The sequence below is a fragment of the Lutra lutra genome, chromosome 1, assembly GCF_902655055.1.
Source record: "Lutra lutra chromosome 1, mLutLut1.2, whole genome shotgun sequence".
In the NCBI taxonomy this organism is placed as follows: Eukaryota; Metazoa; Chordata; class Mammalia; order Carnivora; family Mustelidae; genus Lutra; species Lutra lutra.
In genome coordinates this window covers 29,412,256-29,436,750 of record NC_062278.1, presented here as the reverse complement: position 1 = coordinate 29,436,750, position 24,495 = coordinate 29,412,256, and the positions used below count along the sequence as shown (strand labels likewise).

Sequence of the window (24,495 nt, the reverse complement as noted above, 5' to 3'; positions counted from 1 at the left end):
ACATAAGTAATTTTAAATTTTCTGATGGTTGCAATAAATAAGTAAAAAAGAGACCGCTGGAAATAATTAATTATAATAATATACTTTAATAGAGAATGTCTGAAACATTTCAGACTTGCTTAAAGTTGTTTAAAATTATTAACTAAATATTTCACATTCTTTATTTCTACACAGTCTTCAAAAACTGATTTGTATTATTTATGGCACATTCTCAGTTTGCAGTAGCCACATTTCAAGTGCTCACTCAGTAGACACATATTGTTAGTGGTTCCTGAATAAGATAGTACAGACCCACAACCATAAAATATGCTGATATATTGTGTGGACACGTAAAAGATTTTTGGTGTGTATATGGGAGGAAGTGAGAATAAAACATGAAAATCTAAAAGAAAGTACCTACCATAATAAATGTGTGGTGGAATAGTAAATCTTGCTTCATCATACCAATGTACACACTGTTTTTGAAAATGTATGGAAAAACTAATTCTAGCATTTTTATCTCTCAGTGGACATTTGTCTGGGACCCTAATGAAAACATGTCACTTTTTTTTTTTTTTTAAAGATTTTTATTTATTTTACAGAGATCACAAGTAGTCAGAAAGGCAGGCAGAGAGAGAGAGGGGGAAGCAGGCTCCCTACTGAACAGAGAGCCCGATGCGGGGCTCGATCCCAGGACCCTGAGATCATGACCTGAGCCAAAGTCAGAGGCTTAACCACTGAGCCACCCAGGTGCCCCGAAAACATGTCACTTTTATACAGTAACATGTCAAATGCTTGGGTCTTAAACAGGTGAGAATATGGGAAGATGTGTTCTAAAGACAGGCAGGAAACTTCATATGGCTATGATGCTCTTACACTATTCGGAATATGAGATAAACAGAGAAATCCCAAAGCAAGACTGAGATTAATAAAATTCCATCTCCACTCTTTGTGTCCTTTTTGTCATGAACTGAGTAGTTGTCCATGCCTCTATGTTGGCTATCTTCCTACTCCCTGGAATTTCTTAGGTCATACCTTATGCCATAGATTTGACAACATAGATTTGTTTAAGTTATTTGTGAATTGATGCATGACCTTCCTGTGTTCTTCTTTCGTTCATTGTCCACTTCCATCTTTCAGTTTCTAATTTTGCAGATGAGATTATTTTGTTTTTCTGCCTCTTGGAATCTTGACAGGATCCAGCTATCCAAAAGACCACTGAACATGTTCTCAGTGGTTAAGAATGGCTCACTAGTATTTTACAGAGTAGTAAATAGTGATTAGGTCAGTGCTCCTGAACACCTAGTTACTGGGCTTTGGACTCCATTTTTTAAATGTTTTTTAAGCAGAGTCTGACATTAGTCATATATACTAAGTGCTGTGTAGTTTTCATTGGGAAATCCAAATTGCTTGACCATGGGCATCTTGTTGCTAGAATAGTTAACATCTTGTTAACTATTACAACTGACCACAAGGGAAAAATATACAAGAGTAAATTGGGGAGGGAAAAGACCATGTAGTTAGACTTATTCAATCATCAGATTGTCACATCTGAGAATTTTTTTTTTTTAATTTTTACATTGAGTGATATATTTCTTCTTTTCCTCATTTTAAATCATGAAAAGTTAAAAATAAAGTGACCTGATACCAATTTTTTCAGGACATGTTTATAATTGATATACGTTTCCATTACTACTTGCGGACCTGGGTGAACTGCACATTGGATGTTATTGGAACAGTTTTGGTCATTGGGGGAGCTTTACCACTCTTCATTCTTGGGGTTATTCCCTTGATGTTCCTCTATCTCACTATACAGGTAAGTACATGGATTTTTATGTGTATTAATAACATAAGTTCACAGTCAGATTTCAGGTTCAGACCCACTTCGACGGCCCATTAGTTCATGTTCTCCAAAAAGCAGATTCCAAGAAAGAATTCTGTATAGCAGAGAGTTCCTGGGGAATGCCCAGGAGATAACGCCCAGCAGATAAAGGAGAGGGAGCTGCAGAAGACTACGTGAGCCCTCCCACAGGGATGCACGTCTGATGCTTGCGAGGGAGAGAAGAGGATTGGGTAGGAAACATCTTGGATTACCGGACAGCTTGATGAAAGATTTATTGCATGAATGGGAAGTCTACAATCAGTGTCACGCTCGGAGTGTCCCACGTGTCCCTGAAGTGGGCCTGCTTTATGCACCCATATGGGTGCTTTACGGCTCCCCTGCCGCACTCAGTCATTGCCTGGAAGCCACCTGTGGGAAACATGGCCTCCATGCTCATAGAATAGTGGATCCAGAGGGACAGCGGGCGGGCCGTCAGTCAGCTGTGGCCCCTGCTGCAGCAGAATGGAATTGTGCATTTTTATGGCCACCACAGAATCTGTCTCATATTTACATTTTAGCAGAAAGTAAGTTTTCCTGTAAATCCAAAAGAGAAACCAGTAACTGCCTTCTTGTCCCGTTATCCCCAATATCAGCAAAAGACTCTTAGAGGAACTAAATAGATCTCTTGTGATACATATCTTTATATTCCAATTGAAATGCGGTCAACCACATTCCAAGGTTATATCACCGGGAGGCTACAGTGTAAAAGGAAATTTCTTAACACATATTTAATTTAAAAACAAAAGTATTTTGAGGCTCTTTACAGAAAAGGATGTGGTTCTTGTAGTTCGACGCTTTCCCAAAACTCAAGTTTTTAAAATTCATATTGGAGTTTAATCTTCCCAAACCAGAATGTTAATCATGTTCTCATTTCTACACCTATGCTATTATTATTCCTCCTACTTCCTGTGTTTTCCCTATTCTCTCTGCCTGACTGGATCTTACTTACCCTTCATGGCCTAGGTCGTATTTCATTTCTGTGTGAACTATTCTCTACCAAAATAGTGCAAAGAGCTCAGACTCATCCAGGTATTATGGATTTATTATACCGCTAGTATTACAGGCTATTTTTTTTTTTTAGACCACAAATTGTCTCACCAATGAGATTGTAAGTCCTCCAGGGAAGACACTGTGTCTTAGAGCTAAAAGAAAAAAAATCTAGAATATGAGGGGTGGTATTGATAATCAATTATATCTGCTTAAAAAAAAAACAAACCCTCGTATCACAAATGAAAATGTATGTGATGGTCTTGTGGTTGGTAAATTAGAATAGGATGACCAGGAGTGGAAATGAGTCTAGAAACCATATCTTGTTAGGGACACGGTATAGAGTGAGCCCTGAATATGAATTCAGGAGACTCAAATTCTAGTTGTTTCCTGACTCCTATGCTTGGCACATCACTTGTGTTTCCAGGCTTCCTTGCTTCCCACTATAAAATAGGAGGTTTCCTTTCTATCAGTGCTACTCAAAGGATGGTCCCTGAATCTGTGGGCCATACCCCAGACCTATCGAATCAGAATCTCTAATTGTACCTCTTTAGTTTTTTAAAAGATTTTATTTATTTGACAGAGAGGGAGATCACAAGTAGGCAGAGAGGCAGGCAAAGAGACAGGGGAAGCAGGCTCCCTGCTGAGCAGAGAGCCTAATGTGGGGCTTGATCCCAGGACCCTGAGATCATGACTTGGGGCAAAGGCAGAGGCTTAATCCACTGAGCCACCCAGGCACCCCGTACCTCTTTTTTTTTTTTTAAGTCACATTTTACAATGTCTGTGTCTGTTTATGTGTCTGTGTATTGTTGTTGTTAATCACATTTTTATAAAACTGGGAGGAAATAAAGAATCTATCAGGGTGAGGCCCAGAGTCAAAATTTCTTTATGACAATCTCTTTTAAGTCCCCTTGCAGTCCCAGAATGCCACAGTCTTCTGTGTTCTCCAGGGCACTTGCACAGAGTAGAGTTCGTAGGCTGCAGCTTGACAGGTAGTTTCAAATAGGTTTTTGCTCAGCTTGCTCAAGGTTTTTACCAAAATGAGGACATTTTAATCAGGGGTTTTATGTAAAACTCCAGATCCAAAGATTTCCTTGAAAAAAATTGCAGGATGTGGTAACTCTTGATTTGCGTTTCTAGTTTGTAGCAGTTATCTGGGGCTGGTGAATGATGGTCCAGTTAACCTAGGGCATTCTCCCTCCAGCTCTCCAGTCTTATCTCCACTTATCTCGACCAGTCTCAACCAAGTTAGAGGAGAAGTAGCCAGTAATACTTGTGTGGCTGCACTGGTAGGAGTTTTTCATCAACAACAACAAAATTTTCTCATGATGATATCTAGGTACAAAAATACTATTGTTGGTACACTTGGTTGACTTCATTCGTTTAAAGGGTTAATGCCCTAGTCACATTGCCAACCTGTGACACAGAGCTTCTTCCATAGTAGGTCCTCAGTAATGGTTGTTTGAAAGGATTATCAAAGTGGAGGTTTGCCCAATGCTGTTCTAGCCATCCTGTCCAGAATTGGGGCTTTCTACTGTTAGGGTGTAGTTGTTTCTTAAGGCTCCAGTAACAAATTTGGTAGCTTCAAACAACAGGAATTTTATTCTTTCACAGTTCTGGTAGCTAACAATCCAAAATCAAGGTATAGGCAGGGTTGGTTCTTTTCTGGATCCTTTGAGGGAATGTTGATTTCATGCTTCTCTCCTAACTGCAGCTGTCAGCAATCCTTGGCATTTTCCTTGGCAAATGTGTACATCCCTCCAATCTCATTTTCACATGGCTGGCTTTCTCCCTGTGTTTTTGTCTTCTCTTTTTCTGTCTCCTACAAGGACAGCCAGCACTGGATTTAGGACCCACCCTAAGTCTAGGATGATCTCATCTTGAGATCCTTAATGACAGCTGCAATGATTCCATTTCCACATAAGGCCACATTCACAGGTGCTGGAGTTAAAATTTGAACTTCACTTTTTGGGTCACTCAAGTGTCTTGCCATTGGCAAACCATTGAAGCAATTTCTGCTACATCTTTCCAACTGTCTGTTTCTGTCTTCGGGTTAGAGATACTACGTGGCGAGTTCTCGGCAAATTCGACGGTTAGCAGGAGCTTCTCGCTCTCCCATCATTTCACACTTTAGTGAGACCTTATCAGGGGTGTCCACTATCCGGGCATTTGGACATGAACAGAGGTTCATCCAGCAAAACAAAGAGGTAGTGAATGAGAACTTGGTCTGCTTCTACAATAACGTAATTTCAAACAGGTGAGTCGTATCAGTATACCTAGTTCAAGACCAGTCTCTTTTTAGATGTGCACTTTTAAACAGAAAGAGAGTTTTGTAATGGCATTTCATCAGATTATTTTAAAAAAGAAGAAAGCCTTACATATTTCTAATATTTAATATACATTTAAGTGAAAGTGCATCTATTTATACTCAAATGAAAAGTACATACTACTTTACATGAAAATAAGGTCCCAAGCTTTTGTTTTTGTTTTTTTTTTTAAGATTTTATTTATTTATTTGACAGAGAGAGAAATCACAAGTAGGCAGAGAGGCAGGCAGAGAGAGGGAAGCAGACTCCCTGCTGAACAGAGAGCCCAGTGCGGGCCTCGATCCCAAGACACTGAGATCATGACCTGAGCTGAAGGCAGAGGCCCAACACACCTAGCCACCCAGGCGCCTTTTTGTTTGTTTGTTTGTTTGTTTTTAAGATTTATTTATTTGAGAGAGAGAGAGCGATAAAGACAGCAAGCAAGGAGAGGGGCAGAAGGTAAAAATCTTCAAGCAGATTCCCCACTGAGCATGGAGCCCAATGCAGGGGCTCGATCCCATGACCCATGAGATCATGACCTGGGCTGAAACCAAGAGTTGGAGGCTTAACTGACTGAGCTACCCAGGCACCTCAGGTCTCAAGTTTTTGAAGGTTATATAGGATACTATTGGAATTACTAATAATATGACTCTGTGTTATATTTTGTATTTGTAGAATATATTTTATTTGCATACAATAATTTATATTTTAAATTTATCATTTCAGGGGCACCTGGGTGGCTCAGTGGGTTAAAGCCTCTGCCTTCGGCTCAGGTCATGATCCCAGGGTCCTGGGATTGAGCCCCGCATCAGGCTCTCTGCTCAGCAGGGAGCCTGCTTCCTCCTTTCTCTCTCTGCCTGCCTCTCTGCCTACTTGTAATCTCTGTCAAAAAAAAAAAAAAAAAAAAATTATCATTTCACATAAAGGAGAAAAAAGAAATATTAAATGGTACCTGGGCACATTTTTAACTTTTGGAGACTAATTTTATCATGTAAAAAAGGGCAAGTAATCCAAAAGGTGATTGATTTTCTGAGAGGATTTTAAAATATGATGCAGCATAACTGGTGTGTTTTTTTTTGAGTTTTAATTCTGTTTAAGTTTTAAAGCAAAGTTCTGCAAAAGTAAAGTGTGTTTTTATGCAGAGGAATCCTTTAGTCTTTTGTCACTGCAGTGATCTTGTTGTGATTGGGTTGTAAGTACGTGAGGAAAAAAGAAGCGGCCATCGATGTTTACATTTTCATGTCCTAGGAGAGATTTCACACCAGGTGTACCAAAACCTTTGCATCTCAGCTGAGGAATATTTTCCATTATCACAGGTGGCTGTCTGTCAGACTGGAATTCCTTGGCAACTTAATGGTATTCTTTGCAGCCCTGCTTGCTGTGCTGGCTGGCAAGTCGATAGATTCAGCAATAGTTGGTTTGTCCATATCCTATGCCCTAAATGTAAGTAATAATGACTTTGTGGTATATGATATGTTTATAATCCAGTTAATTAAACTCTCTTCTCCTTTGCCTGTCTGAATTATAGATCGTATTAGCTAAGTAATGAGAGGCCCTGGAGGCTCATTTCTTCCTCTGTAGCAGGAAGCTCGCTCAGCAATTCCAAGTTAGCTCACAAAAAGAACAGGCTGAGTGCTAGAAGACTCGGAAACACCTGGGGTGGCATAGTTACCTAGAAGTTTCCTGTTCTCATAGCCTTACAGATTTATAGAATGTGACCGTTGTAAGCCTCTCTGCGCCGTGGCTGGTGCTTCCAGTTTGCCCAGCCTAACCAAGGAGATAATACAGACTCTGGGGAGAACATATGCTCTGCTTCTTCTATGCTTAAAAGTTTTTCCCTGATAACCCCTGTTTTGTATTACACTAAAAAGTACTAGTTGTTTCAGTGTGTTCATGCCCTCTTTGTAAATAGAATATTCCCTAAACTACTAAATATACATTATTTAAACGATACATCTAGATGATTTGAGTACTTACCCTTCATCACTTATCCAAAACGTTTAAGGCAAGTTGCATTTCAGAATTCGGAACTTGGGCTTGTAGAAAGGAAATATAATATACATACCATAGTCAAGGTCTAGGGCAGAACCCCACAATCAGACTACTTGTTCTGCAGTGAAATATGTGGGTATTTTACCCTAAGTGTGTTAAGTAAAGACTTCAAAGAGCCCCATATTAGTTTTCAAGTCAGGTTGGCCCTCAAATTATTTGGCACCAAATTTGAGAAAACACTGAATTGGCAGAGTTTTTTGACTTTTAGAGTTAGGCTTGGATTACAACCTATATTTGTGGATATGGTAAGAAGAAAGTAGAGTTAAAAAAAGAAAGAAAGAAAGGAAAAGGGGAGACAAGAGTGGTCAAAACTTAGGGGAATCCTCCTTTCGATGAAAGATAGTGAGGAATGCCAAAGGTAATACTGTGCACAACTCTTTTCTCACGGGGTGTACATTTCTTTTTTTTTCATATTTTATTTATTTGAGAGAGAAAGAGTGAAAAAGAGAAAGCACAAGAGGGGGGAGAATCGGAGAGAGAAGCAGACTCCATGCTGAGCGGGGAGCCCCATGTGGGACTCGATTCTGGGACTCCAGGATCGTGACCTGAGCCTAAAGCAGATGCTTAACCAACTGAGCCACTGAGGCACTCCGGGGTGTACATTTCTTGAAACAGATTCATCAATATTCATCATTCCTTACACCCAAGTAGGGACTCCTTCAACATATGCTGAACTATTTCTTCTGCCAAAAAACCATTATTTATGATATGAATGATTTTAATATACTTAAACACTTGTGTGTTTATGTGTAAATATGCTTACTTCTAAAGTTGTTGAATAATCAGAAGAGATAAAATATATGAAAATGATGGAAAGTGAAACTTTATAAAGTATTATTCATATTATGTAAAAAACTAAAGAACCATTCATGAAGCTTGGGTTTTTTTCCTCCAGATTACTCAATCTCTGAATTTTTGGGTGAGGAAAGCTTGTGAAATTGAAACCAATGCAGTTTCCATTGAAAGAGTTTGTGAATATGAAAATATGGATAAAGAGGTAAGCAGTCCCAAATAACCAATAAGTAGATGCAGGATTAAGACATTTTAATGCATCTTAAATTGACATTTAAAAAAATAAGTTTTAAACACAATCTGCTTTTCCAAATTCATGTTGTAATACTTAGCATTTCAATGAAACTAAAACCCAATCTACTGTTAAATACACCATTATTTTATATATCACTAAAATAGAAAAAATACCAGTTAACTGAATTACAGTAGTATACAAATTATAAGATATGTTATATTGTAGAGATTAAATATGAGTGCTTGTTCTTAGAAGGCACAATGATTTATCCTCTACCAAAGTGGAGTAAAATATGAAACTTACGATTATAACTTTGTGAGGATTGTACATTGTGAAAAGTGTCTTAATATAATCATCTCATAATGGAAGTCTGTGCAATTTTTAAATTAACTACATTTTTATTGTTTATTCTTTGTGTTCCATTTACTCATCATTAACATCTCTGGATGGAATGGAGGAGGAGAATACATCAGTCTGTTTTGTTCCTTTTAATTAATTATAATTAGAAAGGAGAAGGATTACACTATTGACAGAGTATAATATTTGACTTACCTGCGTATGTTACTCATCTCGGTTACTTCTGCCTCCCAGTTCCATGAATTAACAAGGCAGGTGTTAAAGTTGACTTGAATTTCTGTATCTTCTTCAAACCACCTATAAAGGTATCTAAATCATGAAATGTTCCTCTTTCACTCATGACTCTCAGGAAGAGGTGTCCCTCCTTCAAAGAGAAAACCAGAGTTTCCTCTTAAATTTTTGTATCTGTTCATGTCTTCTGTCAAATGTTGCTCCATTAACCACTTCCTTTCATTTCTACATCTCAGCACCCTGACCCCCTTGCCTCTCTCAACCTATAAACATGCTTAAATATTATCTGCATCTTCCAACTCTTCCCTAAATTTTGAATCCCCCCCCCCGTTTCTTCCCCAGGTTTTACCTTCCTTTTTCACGCAAACTTCATGGAAGATTAACCTACCTTCACCACTTCCAATTATCAACATTCAGTTTGCTCAATCTATTGCCATGTGATGACCTGTATAACTTTATTGTTTTATATACCTTGTATAACTTTATTGTTTTATATACCTTCGAATTTTTTGTATATATACTTTTGTATATAAACTTCTTATGTATGTATAAATTTATAATATATATACTTTTCATATTAAAAGACCACATACACCCACACATTTAAAAAAAAGTCATCTTTATGTAATTTGATGCAGGTGTGACGAGTATTGTTATAAAAGCTTTTACGTGGAAGAAGTCAGTTGTTCAGATAATTCTGTTTATCTTTCTGGAACCCCATTTCTCTGCACCTTTTACAGAAGAATTCTCTGGAATTGGCCTATACATCTCTCATTCTATTTTGGACTCTGGCCAAACAGGCTTTAAATCCCACCACTCCACTGAACCTGCCTTTGTCAAGATCACCAATGGTCTCCTGTCAGTCATCACTTGACCTAATCCATCCTCTGACACCAGTGATCACCCCCCCTCACGCTTCCTCTCGTTGCCCAAACAACACACTCTCTGCCTCCAGCTGTTCCTTCAGTGTCTCAGGCAGGCCCCTGTCTCAGGAGCTCAGCATGTATAGTTAGTTGTCTGCCTGGAAAGCGCTTCAGCCCGTATCCACAGGGCTTGTTCCCATATACTTCCAACCAAGACTTCTCTATCCACCCTACTTAAAATTACACCGCCATCTTCTGAAGCTTTATCACTATCTAACGTTCTACATATGCTGTATGGTTCTTTCTATCTCTCTCTGGCATCCTGTATGCTCTGTAAGGACAAGAATTTTTATCTGTTTTGCTCATGGATTAATCCCATCAGCTAAAGTACTGACTAGCATAGGAAATAGTATTTGGGCAATGAATGAATGAAAAACGGTCCTCTTCTCAGCTAAAATTTCAAAAAGGTTACCTTCAGCGACTTTGTAGTTAGAAAATTCTTCCTTTTTTTTTTTTTTTAAGAGATGTTATTTATTTATTTGACAGAGAGAGAAAGGGAACATAAGCAGGGAGAGTGGAGAAGGAGAAGCAGACACCCCGCTGAGCAGGGAGCCCAGTGCAGGGCTCCATCCCAGGACCCTGGGATCATGACCTGAGCCGAAGGCAGCTGCTTCACCCACTGAGCCATCCAGGTGCCCCTAGAAGATTCTTCTTAATAACTGTATAGGAGATGGGAAGCCTTGTTACCTCCAGAAACTTTAAAAAAAATTTTTTTATTTTAAAGATTTTACTTATTTATTTGAGAGAGAATCAGAGAAAGTGAAAGAGGGGGAAAGGTCAGTGGGAGAAGCAGATTCCCTACTGAGGAGGGAGCCTGACATGGGACTAGATCCTGGGACTCCAGGATCGGGACCTGAGCCGAAGGCAGACGCCCAACCAATTGAGTCATCCAGGTGTCCCCAAAAACATTTTTTTTTTAAATTTTATTTTTTATAAACATATATTTTTATCCCCAGGGGTACAGGTATGTGAATCGCCAGGTCCACACACTTCACAGCACTCACCATAGCACGTACCCTCCCCAATGTCCATAATCCCACCCTCCCTCCCAACCTCCCTCCCCCCATCAACCCTCAGTTTGTTTTGTGAGATTAAGAGTCACTTATGGTTTGTCTCCCTCCCAATTCCATCTTGTTTCATTTACTCTTCTCCTACCCCCTCAACCCCCCATGTTGCATCTCCTCTCCCTCCTATCAGGGAGATCATATGATAGTTGTCTTTCTCCGATTGACTTATTTCGCTAAGCATGATACCCTCTAGTTCCATCCACGTCGTCGCAAATGGCAAGATTTCATTTCTTTTGATGGCTGCATAGTATTCCATTGTGTATATATACCACATCTTCTTTATCCATTCATCTGTTGATGGACATCTAGGTTCTTTCCATAGTTTGGCTATTGTAGACATTGCTGCTATAAACATTCGGGTGCACGTGCCCCTTCGGATCACTACGTTTGTATCTTTAGGGTAAATACCCAGCAGTGCAATTGCTAGGTCATAGGGTAGTTCTATTTTCAACATTTTGAGGAACCTCCATGCTGTTTTCCAGAGTGGTTGCACCAGCTTGCATTCCCACCAACTGTGTAGGAGGGTTCCCCTTTCTCCGCATCCTCGCCAGCATCTGTCATTTCCTGACTTGTTAATTTTTTTTTTTTAAAGATTTTATTTATTTATTTGACAGAGAGAGATCACAAGTAGACAGAGAGGCAGGCAGAGAGAGAGAGAGAGAGGGAAGCAGGCTCCCTGCCGAGCAGAGAGCCCGATGCGGGACTCGATCCCAGGACCTGAGCTGAAGGCAGCAGCTTAACCCACTGAGCCACCCAGGTGCCCCTCCTGACTTGTTAATTTTAGCCATTCTGACTGGTGTGAGGTGATATCTCATTGTGGTTTTGATTTGTATTTCCCTGATGCCAAGTGATGTGGAGCACTTTTTCATGTGTCTGTTGGCCATCTGGATGTCTTCTTTGCAGAAATGTCTGTTCATGTCCTCTGCCCATTTCTTGATTGGATTATTTGTTCTTTGGGTGTTGAGTTTGCTAAGTTCTTTATAGATTTTGGACACTAGCCCTTTATCTGATATGTCATTTGCAAATATCTTCGCCCATTCTGTCAGTTGTCTTTTGGTTTTGTTAACTGTTTCCTTTGCTGTGCAAAAGCTTTTGATCTTGATAAAATCCCAATAGTTCATTTTTGCCCTTGTTTCCCTTGCCTTTGGCGAAGTTCCTAGGAAGATGTTGCTGCGGCTGAGGTCGAAGAGGTTGCTGCCTGTGTTCTCCTCAAGGATTTTGATGGATTCCTTTCTCACATTGAGATCCTTCATCCATTTTGAGTCTGTTTTCGTGTGTGGTGTAAGGAAATGGTAGAGTTTCATTTTTCTGCATGTGACTGTCCAATTTTCCCAACACCATTTACTGAAGAGGCTGTCTTTTTTCCACTGGACATTCTTTCTTGTTTTGTCGAAGATTAGCTGACCATAGAGTTGAAGGTCTATTTCTGGGCTCTCTATTCTGTTCCACTGATCTATGTGTCTGTTTTTGGGCCAGTACCATACTGTCTTGATGACGACATCTTTGTAATAGAGCTTGAAGTCTGGAATTGTGATGCAACCAACTTAGGCTTTCTTTTTCAATATTCCTCTGGCTATTCAAGGTCTTTTCTGGTTCCATACAAATTTTAGGATTATTTGTTCCATTTCTTTGGAAAAAATGGATGGGATTTTGATAGTGATTGCATTAAATGTGTAGATTGCTTTAGGTAGCATAGACATTTTCACAATATTTGTTCTTCTAATCCATGAGCATGGAACATTTCTCCATTTCTTTGTGTCTTCCTCAATTTCTTTCATGAGTACTTTATAGTTTTCTGTGTATAGATTCTTAGTCTCTTTGGTTAGGTTTATTCCTAGGTATCGTATAGTTTTGGGTGCAATTGTAAATGGGATGGACTCCTTAATTTCTCTTTCTTCTGTCTTGTTGCTGGTGTAGAGAAATGCAACTGATTTCTGTGCATTGATTTTATATCCTGACACTTTACTGAATTCCTGGACAAGTTCTAGCAGTTTTGGAGTGGAGTCTTTTGGGTTTTCCACATATAGTATCATATCATCTGCGAAGAGTGATAGTTTGACATCTTCTTTGCCGATTTGGATGCCTTTAATTTCCTTTTGTTGTCTGATTGCTGAGGCTAGGACTTCTAGTACTATGTTGAATAGCAGTGGTGATAACGGACATCCCTGTCGTGTTCCTGACCTTAGCGGAGAAGCTTTCAGTTTTTCTCCATTGAGAATGATATTTGCCGTGGGTTTTTCATAGATGGCTTTGATGATATTGAGGTATGTGCCCTCTATCCCTACACTTTGAAGAGTTTTGATCAGGAAGGGATGCTGTACTTTGTCAAATGCTTTTTCAGCATCTATGGAGAGTATCGTATGGTTCTTGTTCTTTCTTTTATTAATGTGTTGTATCATATTGATTGATTTGCGGATGTTGAACCAACCTTGCAGCCCTGGAATAAATCCCACTTGGTCGTGGCGAGTAATCCTTTTAATGTACTGTTGAATCCTATTGGCTAGTATTTTGGTGAGAATTTTTGTATCTGTGTTCATCAAGGATATTGGTCTGTAGTTCTCTTTTTTGATGGGATCCTTGTCTGGTTTTGGGATCAAGGTGATGCTGGCCTCATCAAATGAGTTTGGAAGTTTTCCTTCCATTTCTATTTTTTGGAACAGTTTCTGGAGAATAGGAATTAGTTCTTCTTTAAATGTTTGGTAGAATTCCCCTGTGAAGCCGTCTGGCGCTGGGCTTTTGTTTGTTTGGAAATTTTTGATGACTGTTTCAATCTCCTTACTGGTTATGGGTCTGTTCAGGCTTTCTATTTCTTCCTGGTTCAGTTGTGGTAGTTTATATGTCTCTAGGAATGCATCCATTTCTTCCAGATTGTCAAATTTGTTGACATAGAGTTGCTCATAGTATGTTCTTATAATTGTCTGTATTTCTTTGGTGTTAGTTGTGATCTCTCCTCTTTCATTCATGATTTTATTTTTTTGGGTCCTTTCTCTTTTCTTTTTGATAAGTCTGGCCAGGTGTTTATCGATCTTATTAATTCTTTCAAAGAACCAGCTCCTAGTTTCATTGATTTGTTCTATTGTTTTTTGGTTTCTATTTCATTGATTTCTGCTCTGATCTTTATGATTTCTCTTCTCCTGCTGGGTTTAGGCTTTCTTTCTTGTTCTTTCTCCAGCTCCTTTAGGTGGAGGGTTAGGTTGTGTACCTGGGACCTTTCTTGTTTCTTGAGAAAGGCTTGTACTGCTATATATTTTCCTCTCAGGACTGCCTTTGTTGTGTCCCACAGATTTTGAACCGTTGTGTTTTCATTATCATTTGTTCCCATGAATTTTTTCAATTCTTCTTTAATTTCCTGGTTGACCCATTCATTCTTTAGAAGGATGCTGTTTAGCCTCCATGTATTTGGGTTCTTTCCAAATTTCCTCTTATGATTGAGTTCTAGCTTCAGAGCATTGTGGTCTGAAAATATGCAGGGAATGATTCCAATCTTTTGATAACGGTTGAGACCTGATTTAGGACCGAGAATGTGATCTATTCTGGAGAATGTTCCATGTGCACTAGAGAAGAATGTGTATTCTGTTGCTTTGGGATGAAATGTTCTGAATATATCTGTGATGTCCATCTGGTCCAGTGTGTCATTTAAGGCCTTGATTTCCTTGTTGATCTTTTGCTTGGATGATCTGTCCATTTCAGTGAGGGGAGTGTTAAAGTCCCCTACTATTATTGTATTATTGTCTATGTGTTTCTTTGATTTTGTTATTAATTGGTTTATATAGTTGGCTGCTCCCATGTTAGGGGCATAGATATTTAAAATTGTTAGATCTTTTGTTGGACAGTTCCTTTGAGTATGATATAGTGTCCTTCCTCATCTCTTATTATAGTCTTTGGCTTAAAATCTAATTGATCTGCTATAAGGATTGCCACTCCTGCTTTCTTCTGATGTCCATTAGCATGGTAAATTCTTTTCCACCCCCTCACTTTAAACCTGGAGGTGTCTTCGGGTTTAAGACGAGTTTCTTGTAGGCAACATATAGATGGGTTTTGTTTTTTTATCCATTCTTATACCCTGTGTCTTTTGATTGGGGCATTTAGCCCATTAACATTCAGGGTAAGTATTAGTGCCATTGTATTGCCTGTAAGGTGACTGTTACTGTATATTGTCTCTGTTCCTTTCTGATCTACTACTTTTAGGGTCTCTCTTTGCTTAGAGGACCCCTTTCAATATTTCCTGTAGAGCCGGTTTGTTGTTTGCAAATTCTTTCAGTTTTTGTTTGTCCTGGAAGCTTTTAATCTCTCCTTCTATTTTCAATGATAGCCTAGCTGATATAGTATTCTTAGCTGCCTGTTTTTCTCGTTTAGTACTCTGAATATATCATGCCAGCTCTTTCTGGCCTGCCAGGTCTCTGTGGATAAGTCTCCTGCCAATCTAATATTTTTACCATTGTATGTTACAGACTTCTTTTCCCGGGCCACTTTCAGGATCTTTTCTTTGTCACTAAGACTTGTAAATTTTACTATTAGGTGACGGGGTGTGGACCTATTCTTGTTGATTTTGAGGGGGGTTCTCTGAACCTCCTGGATTTTGATGCTTGTTCCCTTTGCCATATTGGGGAAATTCTCTCCAATAATTCTCTCCAATATACCTTCTGCTCCCCTCTCTGTTTCCCCTTCTTCTGGAATCCCAGTTATTCTAATGTTGTTTCGTCTCTTGGTGTCACTTATCTCTCGAATTCTCCCCTCGTGATCCAGTAGCTGTTTGTCCCTCTTTTGCTCAGCTTCTTTATTCTCTGTCATTTGGTCTTCTATATCGCTAATTCTTTCTTCTGCCTCATTTATCCTAGCAGTGAGAGCCTCCATTTTTGATTGCACCTCATTAATAGCTTTTTTGATTTTAACTTGGTTCGATTTTAGTTCTTTTATTTCTCCAGAAAGAGCTTTTATATCTCCCGAGAGGGTTTCTCTAATATCTTCCATGCCTTTTTCAAGCCCTGCTAGAACCTTGAGAATCGTCATTCTGAACTCTAGATCTGACATATTACCAATGTCTGTATTGATTAGGTCCCTAGCCTTTGGTACTGCCTCTTGTTCTTTTTTTTGTGGTGAATTTTTCCGCCTTGTCATTTTGTCCAGATAAGAGTATATGAAGGAGCAAGTAAAATACTAAAAGGGTGGCAACAACCCTAGGAAAATATGCTTTAGCCAAATCAGAAGAGACCCAAAAACATTTCTAAGCTTTTCTTGTAACTACATGAGAAGTTTTGCGTTGGTAATATTTAAAACTATTTTCAGGAGATCGTAATATCCACGGATGTTTTCTATCACTTTTACTTATATGCAGGATAATTATTTTTTGGAGGGAAACGTGATTTCCCTCCTTGTGATTATTATAATATTTCTTTGTTTTAAGGCACCCTGGATAATGTCTAAAAGGCCTCCATCACAATGGCCCGAGAAAGGGATAGTGGAATTTATTAATTACCAGGCTCGATACCGAGATGATCTTGGTTTAGCATTACGAGATATCTCTTTCCAGACTCATGGTGAAGAGAAGGTACCATATATATTTCATAAGTTTCACTTTCTCTTTTGTCTGAATTCATTCATTGTTAAGGTCTAACTATGATATGGTATTGAATATAATATGGTCTTTGTTCAAATTTCATATAAAAGTAATAAACTCATGTCATTGGTATATACAGAGCAAGTTTTTCCTCTTTAAAAACAAAAGGTGTTTTTAAATTGTGCATACTATATTATGAAACATAATTTTAGCATACTTTTTTTTTAAAGATTTTATTTATTTGACAGAGATCACAAGTAGGCAGAGCAGCAGGCATAGAGAGAGGAGGAAGCAGGCTCCCTGAGGAGCAAAGAGTCCGATGTGGGGCTTGATCCCAGGACCCTGAGATCATGACCTGAGCCGAAGGCAGAGGCTTTAACCCATTGAGCTACCCAGGCACCCCATAATTTTAGCATACTTCTTTCAGCTTTATTGAGTTATAATTAACAAGTAAATATTGTATATATTTAAAGTATACAACGTGATGGTGGGATATATATACATATATAGAGAGTAATGATTATCACAATCAATTAACACATCCATCACCTCACATAGTTATAAGGTTTTTGTTTTTGTTTTGTTTTGATTTTTTTGGATGTGGTAGGAACACCTAAGATCTACTATCTCAGCAAATTTCAAGTATACAATACAGAACTATTAACTGTAATCATCTCACTTTAGATCCCCAGAATACATTCTTCTTATTCATCTGAGAATTCGTGCCCTTTGACCTATATCTTCCCATTTTCCCCACCTTCAGTCCCTGGTAACCACTGTTTACTCTGTGGTACTATGGGTTTGGCTTTTTTAGATTCCAAATATAAGGAAGTTTGTACAGTATTTACCTTTCTCCCTCTGGCTTATTCCACTTAGCATAATGTCCATCAGGTCCATCTGTGTTGGCACAAATGGCAGGATTTCCATCCTTTTTATGGCTGAATTATTCCAGTGTATATGTATATATGTATATATATATACACGTTTTCATTATCCATTCTATGGACAGACACTTTGGTGTCCTGGCTATTGTGAATATGAACACAGGAGTGCAGATTTCTAATTTCGTTTCCTTTGGATATATACCCAGTAGTATACTTTATTTTTACTTCCTTCTATTACGTAAACAGCAGTAAGAAGACAGTAAAATTAAGTTACCCAAAATATAGCAAATCCATAGGAGAGAATATTTATGCAGTCCTTGACACCATGTTTTCCAGGATTATTAGTGAAAAGGGAAAATACTTGAGATTTAATTTGGTTAATAAAATCTATATTCAAAACTGTTGATAGTATATCAATTTTCTGTTTTAAAAAAGGAGATGGGTAGACTACATTAGCAAAAATCCTAGAAAACAGTTGTAAAACATAAATCGTGGTTCTTTTCAGGTGACAGGTTTATAAATAATTTCTACTACTATAGTTTTTCCTGCATTTTTCAAACTGTTTTATGAAAAAATATTATTTCTTTAGAAAGATTTTACAAGTGAAAAAAAGTAAATAATGAAGAAAAAAATTGACAGTGATGTCCCACTTTTTCTTTTTCAGATACCTAACTTTTATAACCCCAAGCATCTCTTTTTTCTAACTGTCTAAACCATGTCCACCACAGGAGCATCAAGAACAAGAAATGTCTTTGGAACAAAGGAAGTCATTGTAGAATTTTAATGATCCCAATTAATTCAACAGAATCTGATATTTCTACTATAGTGGGTCAGGTTTAAGATTTAAGATCTTTTATCAGGGCAAACCAACCTCCTTAATGTTTTCTTGGCTTAATGTTCCCATTAAAACTAAGATACAAATCAACACCAAGAGGGATTGCTTGATTTATCTATTTTTTAAGATTTTATTTATTTATTTGATACAGAGAAGAGAGCACAAGCAGGCAGAGCAGCAGGCAGAGGTAGAGGGAGAGGCAGGCTCCCAGCTGAGCAGGGAGCCCAATATGGGGCTCCATCCCAGGACCCTGGGATCATGACCTGAGCCAAAGTCAGACATTTAACTAACTGAGACACCCAGATGCCCCTCTAGGGATTGCTTTAGTCTTCGTGGTGAAAGGACTGTGTACAATCACTTGATGTTTATGTCAGGTTGATTATCTTGTCCAGGAATCCAAGATCTCAGATGTTACCCATAGCCATCCTCAATAGTTCTAATGCCAGAGTTGTTTTGATAAACCAAGGAAATCTGCAAGCATTCCTTTCGGTTTTCTGTCCTTCTGGCAAAGGGTTCCTGTCCCCTTTGTTGTTTGTTAGTTTGTTTTATCTGCGGAAGAGGGGGTAGAGAAGCCTCATTTTGAAAGTCCCAAGAAAACTACCCCGTTATCAGAGTCATCTTTGGCCACACTCTGAATAGCTAGTCCCAGGATGGTTCAGGGGTTGTCTGCTCTTCCTGCGACTGCTGGTGTGCTCTAGTTAGGTGGTTATTAAATTACTCAAAAGTAGAGAAAACCTATATATTACCCCAGGCTTTTCCACTGAGTAATGAGTATTTGGATAAAGACTATGCCTTAGAAGTCACATTACATCTTCCATGTCAGGCAGTGTTACTCTGTTAGGAAAAATTAAATCCCGCTGAGCCAACACCTAATGTACTTGTTGTCAGTGCAAAAAGGCCCTGGTCCCTTACCAAAAGCACAGTGCAAACTGTTTATGATCATTTCATTACAGATTGGAATTGTGGGACGGACTGGAGCAGGCAAATCAACACTTTCAAATTGTCTGTTTAGAATTGTGGAAAGATCAGGAGGCAAAATTATTATCGATGGCATTGACATATCAACTATTGGACTTCATGACCTTCGGGGCAAACTTAATATTATTCCACAGGTAAAGCCTATTTTGTCAGTAGATTTTCTTTTAACTCCCTTTAGGTGATCTTCTTCTTTTTCTTCTTCTTCTACTGCTGCTGCTGTTGCTGCTGCTTCTTCTTCTCCTTTTTCTTTTTTTAAAGTGTGTTCCTTCCAAGTGTCTAAATTCATTTTTAGAAGCCAGTGCATTTAAATGTGTTATGAAAAATCACTACATAACTAAATCCTTTTAAACACTCTTACTTTAAAACATTTTTTCTAAAAGCATTTATCCATTTGAAAAACTGGTATGTTGCTTTACAAGTTTCCTTCATAATAGTAAATGCAAATAATAAAATTTGAATGAAGAGATCAGACTGAAATGCACTGCTGTTTTTTGGAAAAAAAAAAATTACTAGGGTGCCTGGGTGGCTCAGTGGGTTTAAGCCTCTACCTTCAGCTCAGGTCATGATCTGTGGGTCTTGGGATCAAGTCCCACATTGGGTTCTCTGCTCAGCGGGGACCCTGCTTCCCACTCTCTCTCTGCCTGCCTCTCTGCCTACTTGTGATCTCTGTCTGTCAAATAAATTTTTTTTTAAGATTTAAAAAAAAATTACTGAGGCTTTTGTCTAATTGGTAGAGTGAGTGTAAAATTTTGCCTCTTTGATTTGAAGTTTAAAAACATTTAAAAAGATGAAAAGAACAATATTTTAGTTAGATAATTTTTTAAGTCCTTTGATTTGTCTGTTTGTGGCATCAAAGGAACTTTATCATTAACAAATATGCAAATTGGCTCAAGAACATGCATCTACAGTCAAAGATGAGTTATTCAGTTGAGTTTGAGAGATTTAAGCTGAGTATTTTTGTTTTAGCTGATTTTTGTTTTAGAGATTAAGCTATCTTTGTATTACCTTCTAATAAAAATCTTAAAATACAGTCTCTTTTTCATATTGTTTAGACATATACTCATATTCATGAATTTACTTCAAAAGCAAATTTGAAGGGAATTCAGGCAGAGAAAAACATTTAATAAAGAAAAGAGATATTAGTCATTCCTTTCTTATAAATAAATACAGGGTAGTAAAATACAGTTTCACCGGGCATGTTGGTATATTGGAAAGAGCGTGACTTGTCCTGTTCAAATTCTGCTCAACCACTCACCGTCTGTGTGGCTTTCAGCAAGACCTCTTTGGACCCTCCAGCTCAGTCTCTGTGAAATGGGGATAATGACTTCCATCATTTTGAGTTGCTATGCTGATTGATAATATTTTATCCATACTGTAGTTTGCATTTATTCTATATCTTTGACTAAATGGCAGCTATCATCATCATTATTATTGTGGCTGATGTTGACATTGTTAATGAGAAGGAGAAAGATGATGAAATTTATAATGATTTAATCTCATTTACAGCTTATCCTGATTTTCTTCTCTTTTATTTTCAATATAAAATGAATTTTATAACTATTTAGGTTTGATCATTTTGTTTTTTCTTTACTTTCTGAATCTGATTTTTTTTTTTAAATGTGCTTGTGCCTCATGTGAAAGTAAGATTACTGGTGACGATTTTATTCTCTAGGATCCTGTTTTATTTTCTGGTACCCTTCAAATGAACCTGGATCCCCTAGACAAGTATTCTGATAGCGAGCTGTGGGAGGTGCTGGAACTGTGTCACTTAAAAGACTTTGTGCAGTCACTTCCCAAGAAGCTGCTGCATGAGATTTCAGAGGGAGGTGAAAACCTCAGGTAAGCTGCTAAGAACAAAGCTTGGCCAACTTACACATTCCAAGGCTCTCTAGAAACTTTGAGTTAGCGTTAAAGGGAAGTCATGCCTGAGTCACCAAGAATCGCCTTTGGTCTGATGAAAGCACACAATTGCTCAAGGAATATAATGGTAACTACTGGCTGGGATACCACTGGTGAAGGAAAGAAAGGGGAAAAAAGGAACAATCTGGTATGAAAAGTTACTATTTAATTGACTCTTCTTTTGTAAAGACTCCTATTTGAATAGCTTTCTTCCTTAAAAAGGTTGTTAGGGGCTCCTTTTTCCTTCGTAGCTGCTTGATACCCAATGGTAGCTCCTTTCACATGATCAGAGACCAACGGAAAGTGAGCTCCAGCCCTGCACTGCACGACTCGGTCTCTCTGATGCTCGCCCTACCTCACTCTTTCTGCCACACGGACCTCCTTGCTGTTCCCTGAATATACCAGGCCAGCTCTTGCCTGCCTCAGGGATTTTGCATCTGCTGCTCCCTTTGCCAAGAACAAGTTTCCACCGGAAATCTGCATGGCTCACTCTCCCTTTCCTAAGGGTCTTGAACTAAAAGGCTGTGCCTCCAGTCCAGTGAGGTTATTCTGTCAGGCCCATCTCTCTATATCTGTCTCTCTAGACATGTCTACCCCAGGCCCACACTCTATACCTCCCCTTCTGTGTGCTTGAATTCTTCTCACTGTGCATTTTACTCATGTATCATGTTTATTTTGTTTCTGTCCTCCCACGAGAATGTAAACTCCGCGTAGAGATTTTTGTCTCTTTTGACAAAACAAGTGTTTCTCGAATAAAAGAATGAATGAATGAGTGGCTGAGAAAGAGAGGGAGTAGTGATATAATTGGAATTTTAGAACAGAAAGTGTGTAACCATGAAGTCCACTATTGAAACTATTTTACTTTTTTTTTTTTTTTTTCAACAGCGTTGGACAAAGGCAGCTTGTCTGTCTTGCTCGTGCTTTGCTTCGAAAAACAAAAATCCTCATTTTGGATGAGGCAACAGCCTCCATTGATTTTGAGACTGATACCTTGGTGCAGACCACGATCAGGAAAGAGTTCTCTGACTGTACCATCCTGACGATTGCTCATAGACTGCACTCTATCCTTGATTCAGATAGGTACGCTTTACTTGTTTTTCAGAAATAAAACATATCTATCTCTACAGAGTTAGCCACTGATTATACCAAACATACTAATTACCGCTCATAAAGGATTATATCCATGCTGAGAGATACAAAATTTTCCTTAAGAGTAGGAAACATATTTTTCAAACAATTAAAAGAATACATTCATGCCAAAAGAATATTTTGAAAACGGATATACTTCTTAAGTTCAGTGGTACCCGTATTTGATAGTGACATAACTCACACAGTAAACTACATTTTACATTAGCAAGAAAACAAAAAGGGGTAAACCAGGAAATTGACTAAAGGTTCCTAACTGGATTGTTTTCACATTGCAGGGTACTTGTTCTAGACTCTGGAAGGATTACGGAATTTGAAACACCGCAGAATTTGATATGCCAGAAAGGACTTTTCTTTGAAATGCTAACAGAAGCTGGAATAACACAGGACTCAGTGGCAAAATAATAAATACTTTTAGCTATAGATTGATTATACTGAATACAAAATAGATTAGTATTTTTAAAAATAGCAATGGGGGAACTGCACAAAGGCAGGCCCCCGGCTACATGTTGGCATAAATACCAAAAAACATCAGCGTTCCAGCTACGCTGGGATGCACCCAACCTTCTCTCTTCCACTCGTGCCTCTGGAGTGTCTGCTTTCTCCACATTGCCCAAAGTGCTACATGCCACGTATCCTTTAAGTCTCTGACTTCGTTCATGAGTCACCTTCTCTGTGAAGTGTCCCTTGATTTCCTCCCTGCTCTCTGATCTGATCTAGTCCCTCTCTGTAGTCTCACCAACCCCGTGTGCCTACTGGTGTCATGGCAGGGACCATGCTCTATTTTAATTATTTTAGTCTGTCTTCCCACTAAAGCTACTTGAAGGCAAGTACCCAATGTCCGTCATCTTTATATGTTGGGTTTCTAGCATAGTCATTTTCATCTAGTTGACACCCAAGCAATGTTTGAAGAATTAATGACTTGGCATTTTCGAGTAATATAATGCAGGTATTTATAGACAGATGTGATGTGTGTTGAGCTGCTGTACAGTGTATAAAATGATGGGGGAATCACAGAAAAAATATTAGGAGTTATTCAGTCACTTTTTAGAAATTATAACTATATATTAACTGTTTTATGGCGTACTTTATTTTAAAATAATATTTTATAATATTTCTTACTATTGATTTTGAGTAAAAACCATACTTTCTATGCAACATTATTTTTTTGGCTGGATTAACCTCAGTGACTTCGGAATCAGATAGTATACATTCACAAGAAGATTGTTTTCTTGTAATACTAATCATGTTTTGAAGGACTTTTTAACTTAGTAGTTTTATTGTAATAGAAGCAGTATTATTTCTTGAATTGACCTTCAGATTTGAAGTATTCAAATTTTAATGGTATTTTCCTTTTAAGATGATTTTAATAAAATATTTTAACATGTTCTTGAAGACCTACCAACTATTTATTTACCTTTTCTCCTTCTGTGCAAAACCATGTACAACCTAGCTTCATTCCCTACAGGTGTTTTCGAAAAGTTGCCTTAAGTTATAAAACACTATATTATCTACCTCCTCCCATTAGAATGTAAGCCACTAGAAGTGTTATCCTGTCTTTACAATCCCTGAAGTGCCCATCAGTATGTTTTGTACTCAGTAAACAATGAATAAATATCTGTTGAATTCCATTAAGAAAGAGATCTAGACTCCCAGCAAATGGTGCTGGGAAAATCAGACAGCTACCTACAAAAGAATGAAACTGGACCACTTTCTTACACTAAGCACAAAAATAAACTCTAAATGGATTTTTAAAAATATCTAAAGGAGAGACCTGAAGCCATAAAACTCCTGGAAGAAAACAGAGTCATTTCTTGAACACTGGCCTACCAGTATTTTTTCTGGATATGTCTCCTCAGACAGGGAAACAAAAGCAAAAATGAACTATTGGGACTGTACCAAAATAAAAAGCCTCTGCACAGTGAAGGAAACCATCAATGAGTAGATAAAGCAACCTACAGAATGGGAGAAGATATTTGCAAATGATATATCTCATAAGAATTAATATCCAAAATATATAAAGAACTTTTACACCTCAACACTCAAGTCAAGTAATCCAGTTAAAAAGGGGCAGAGGATGGGCGCCTGGGTGGCTCAGTGGGTTAAAGCCTCTGCCTTCGGCTCAGGTCATGATCTCAGGGTCCTGGGATCGAGTCCCGCATCGGGCTCTCTGCTCAGCAGGGAGCCTGCTTCCCTCTCTCTCTCTCTCTGCCTGCCTCTCTGTCTACTTGTGATCTCTCTCTGTCAAATAAATAAATAAAATCTTTAAAAAAAAAAAAATGGGGGGGACAGAGGACCTGAATAAACATTTTCCCAAAAAGGACATAGATGTGACCAACAGACATGAAAAGAGGCTCAACATCACTCATCATCAGGGAAATGCAA

At 38.3% G+C, this 24,495-nt stretch overlaps 1 protein-coding gene across 4 annotated transcripts in view; it reads left to right on the top strand.

Moving 5' to 3' along the window:
• Window positions 1–23,499, top strand: part of LOC125095563 (ATP-binding cassette sub-family C member 2-like) — a 100,421-nt gene extending 76,922 nt beyond the window's left edge. For all 4 annotated transcript variants that reach the window (XM_047722036.1, XM_047722034.1, XM_047722033.1 and 1 more), the window contains 9 exons: window positions 1,640–1,795; window positions 4,906–5,105; window positions 6,471–6,597; window positions 8,102–8,203; window positions 16,216–16,359; window positions 19,041–19,199; window positions 20,738–20,904; window positions 21,850–22,044; window positions 22,389–23,499. In XM_047722036.1, coding sequence (XP_047577992.1) covers window positions 1,640–1,795; window positions 4,906–5,105; window positions 6,471–6,597; window positions 8,102–8,203; window positions 16,216–16,359; window positions 19,041–19,199; window positions 20,738–20,904; window positions 21,850–22,044; window positions 22,389–22,515 — 1,377 coding nt within the window. In that variant the 3' untranslated portion in view covers window positions 22,516–23,499. The remainder of the gene's footprint in view (window positions 1–1,639; window positions 1,796–4,905; window positions 5,106–6,470; window positions 6,598–8,101; window positions 8,204–16,215; window positions 16,360–19,040; window positions 19,200–20,737; window positions 20,905–21,849; window positions 22,045–22,388) is intronic.
• Window positions 23,500–24,495: the final 996 nt, after the last annotated feature.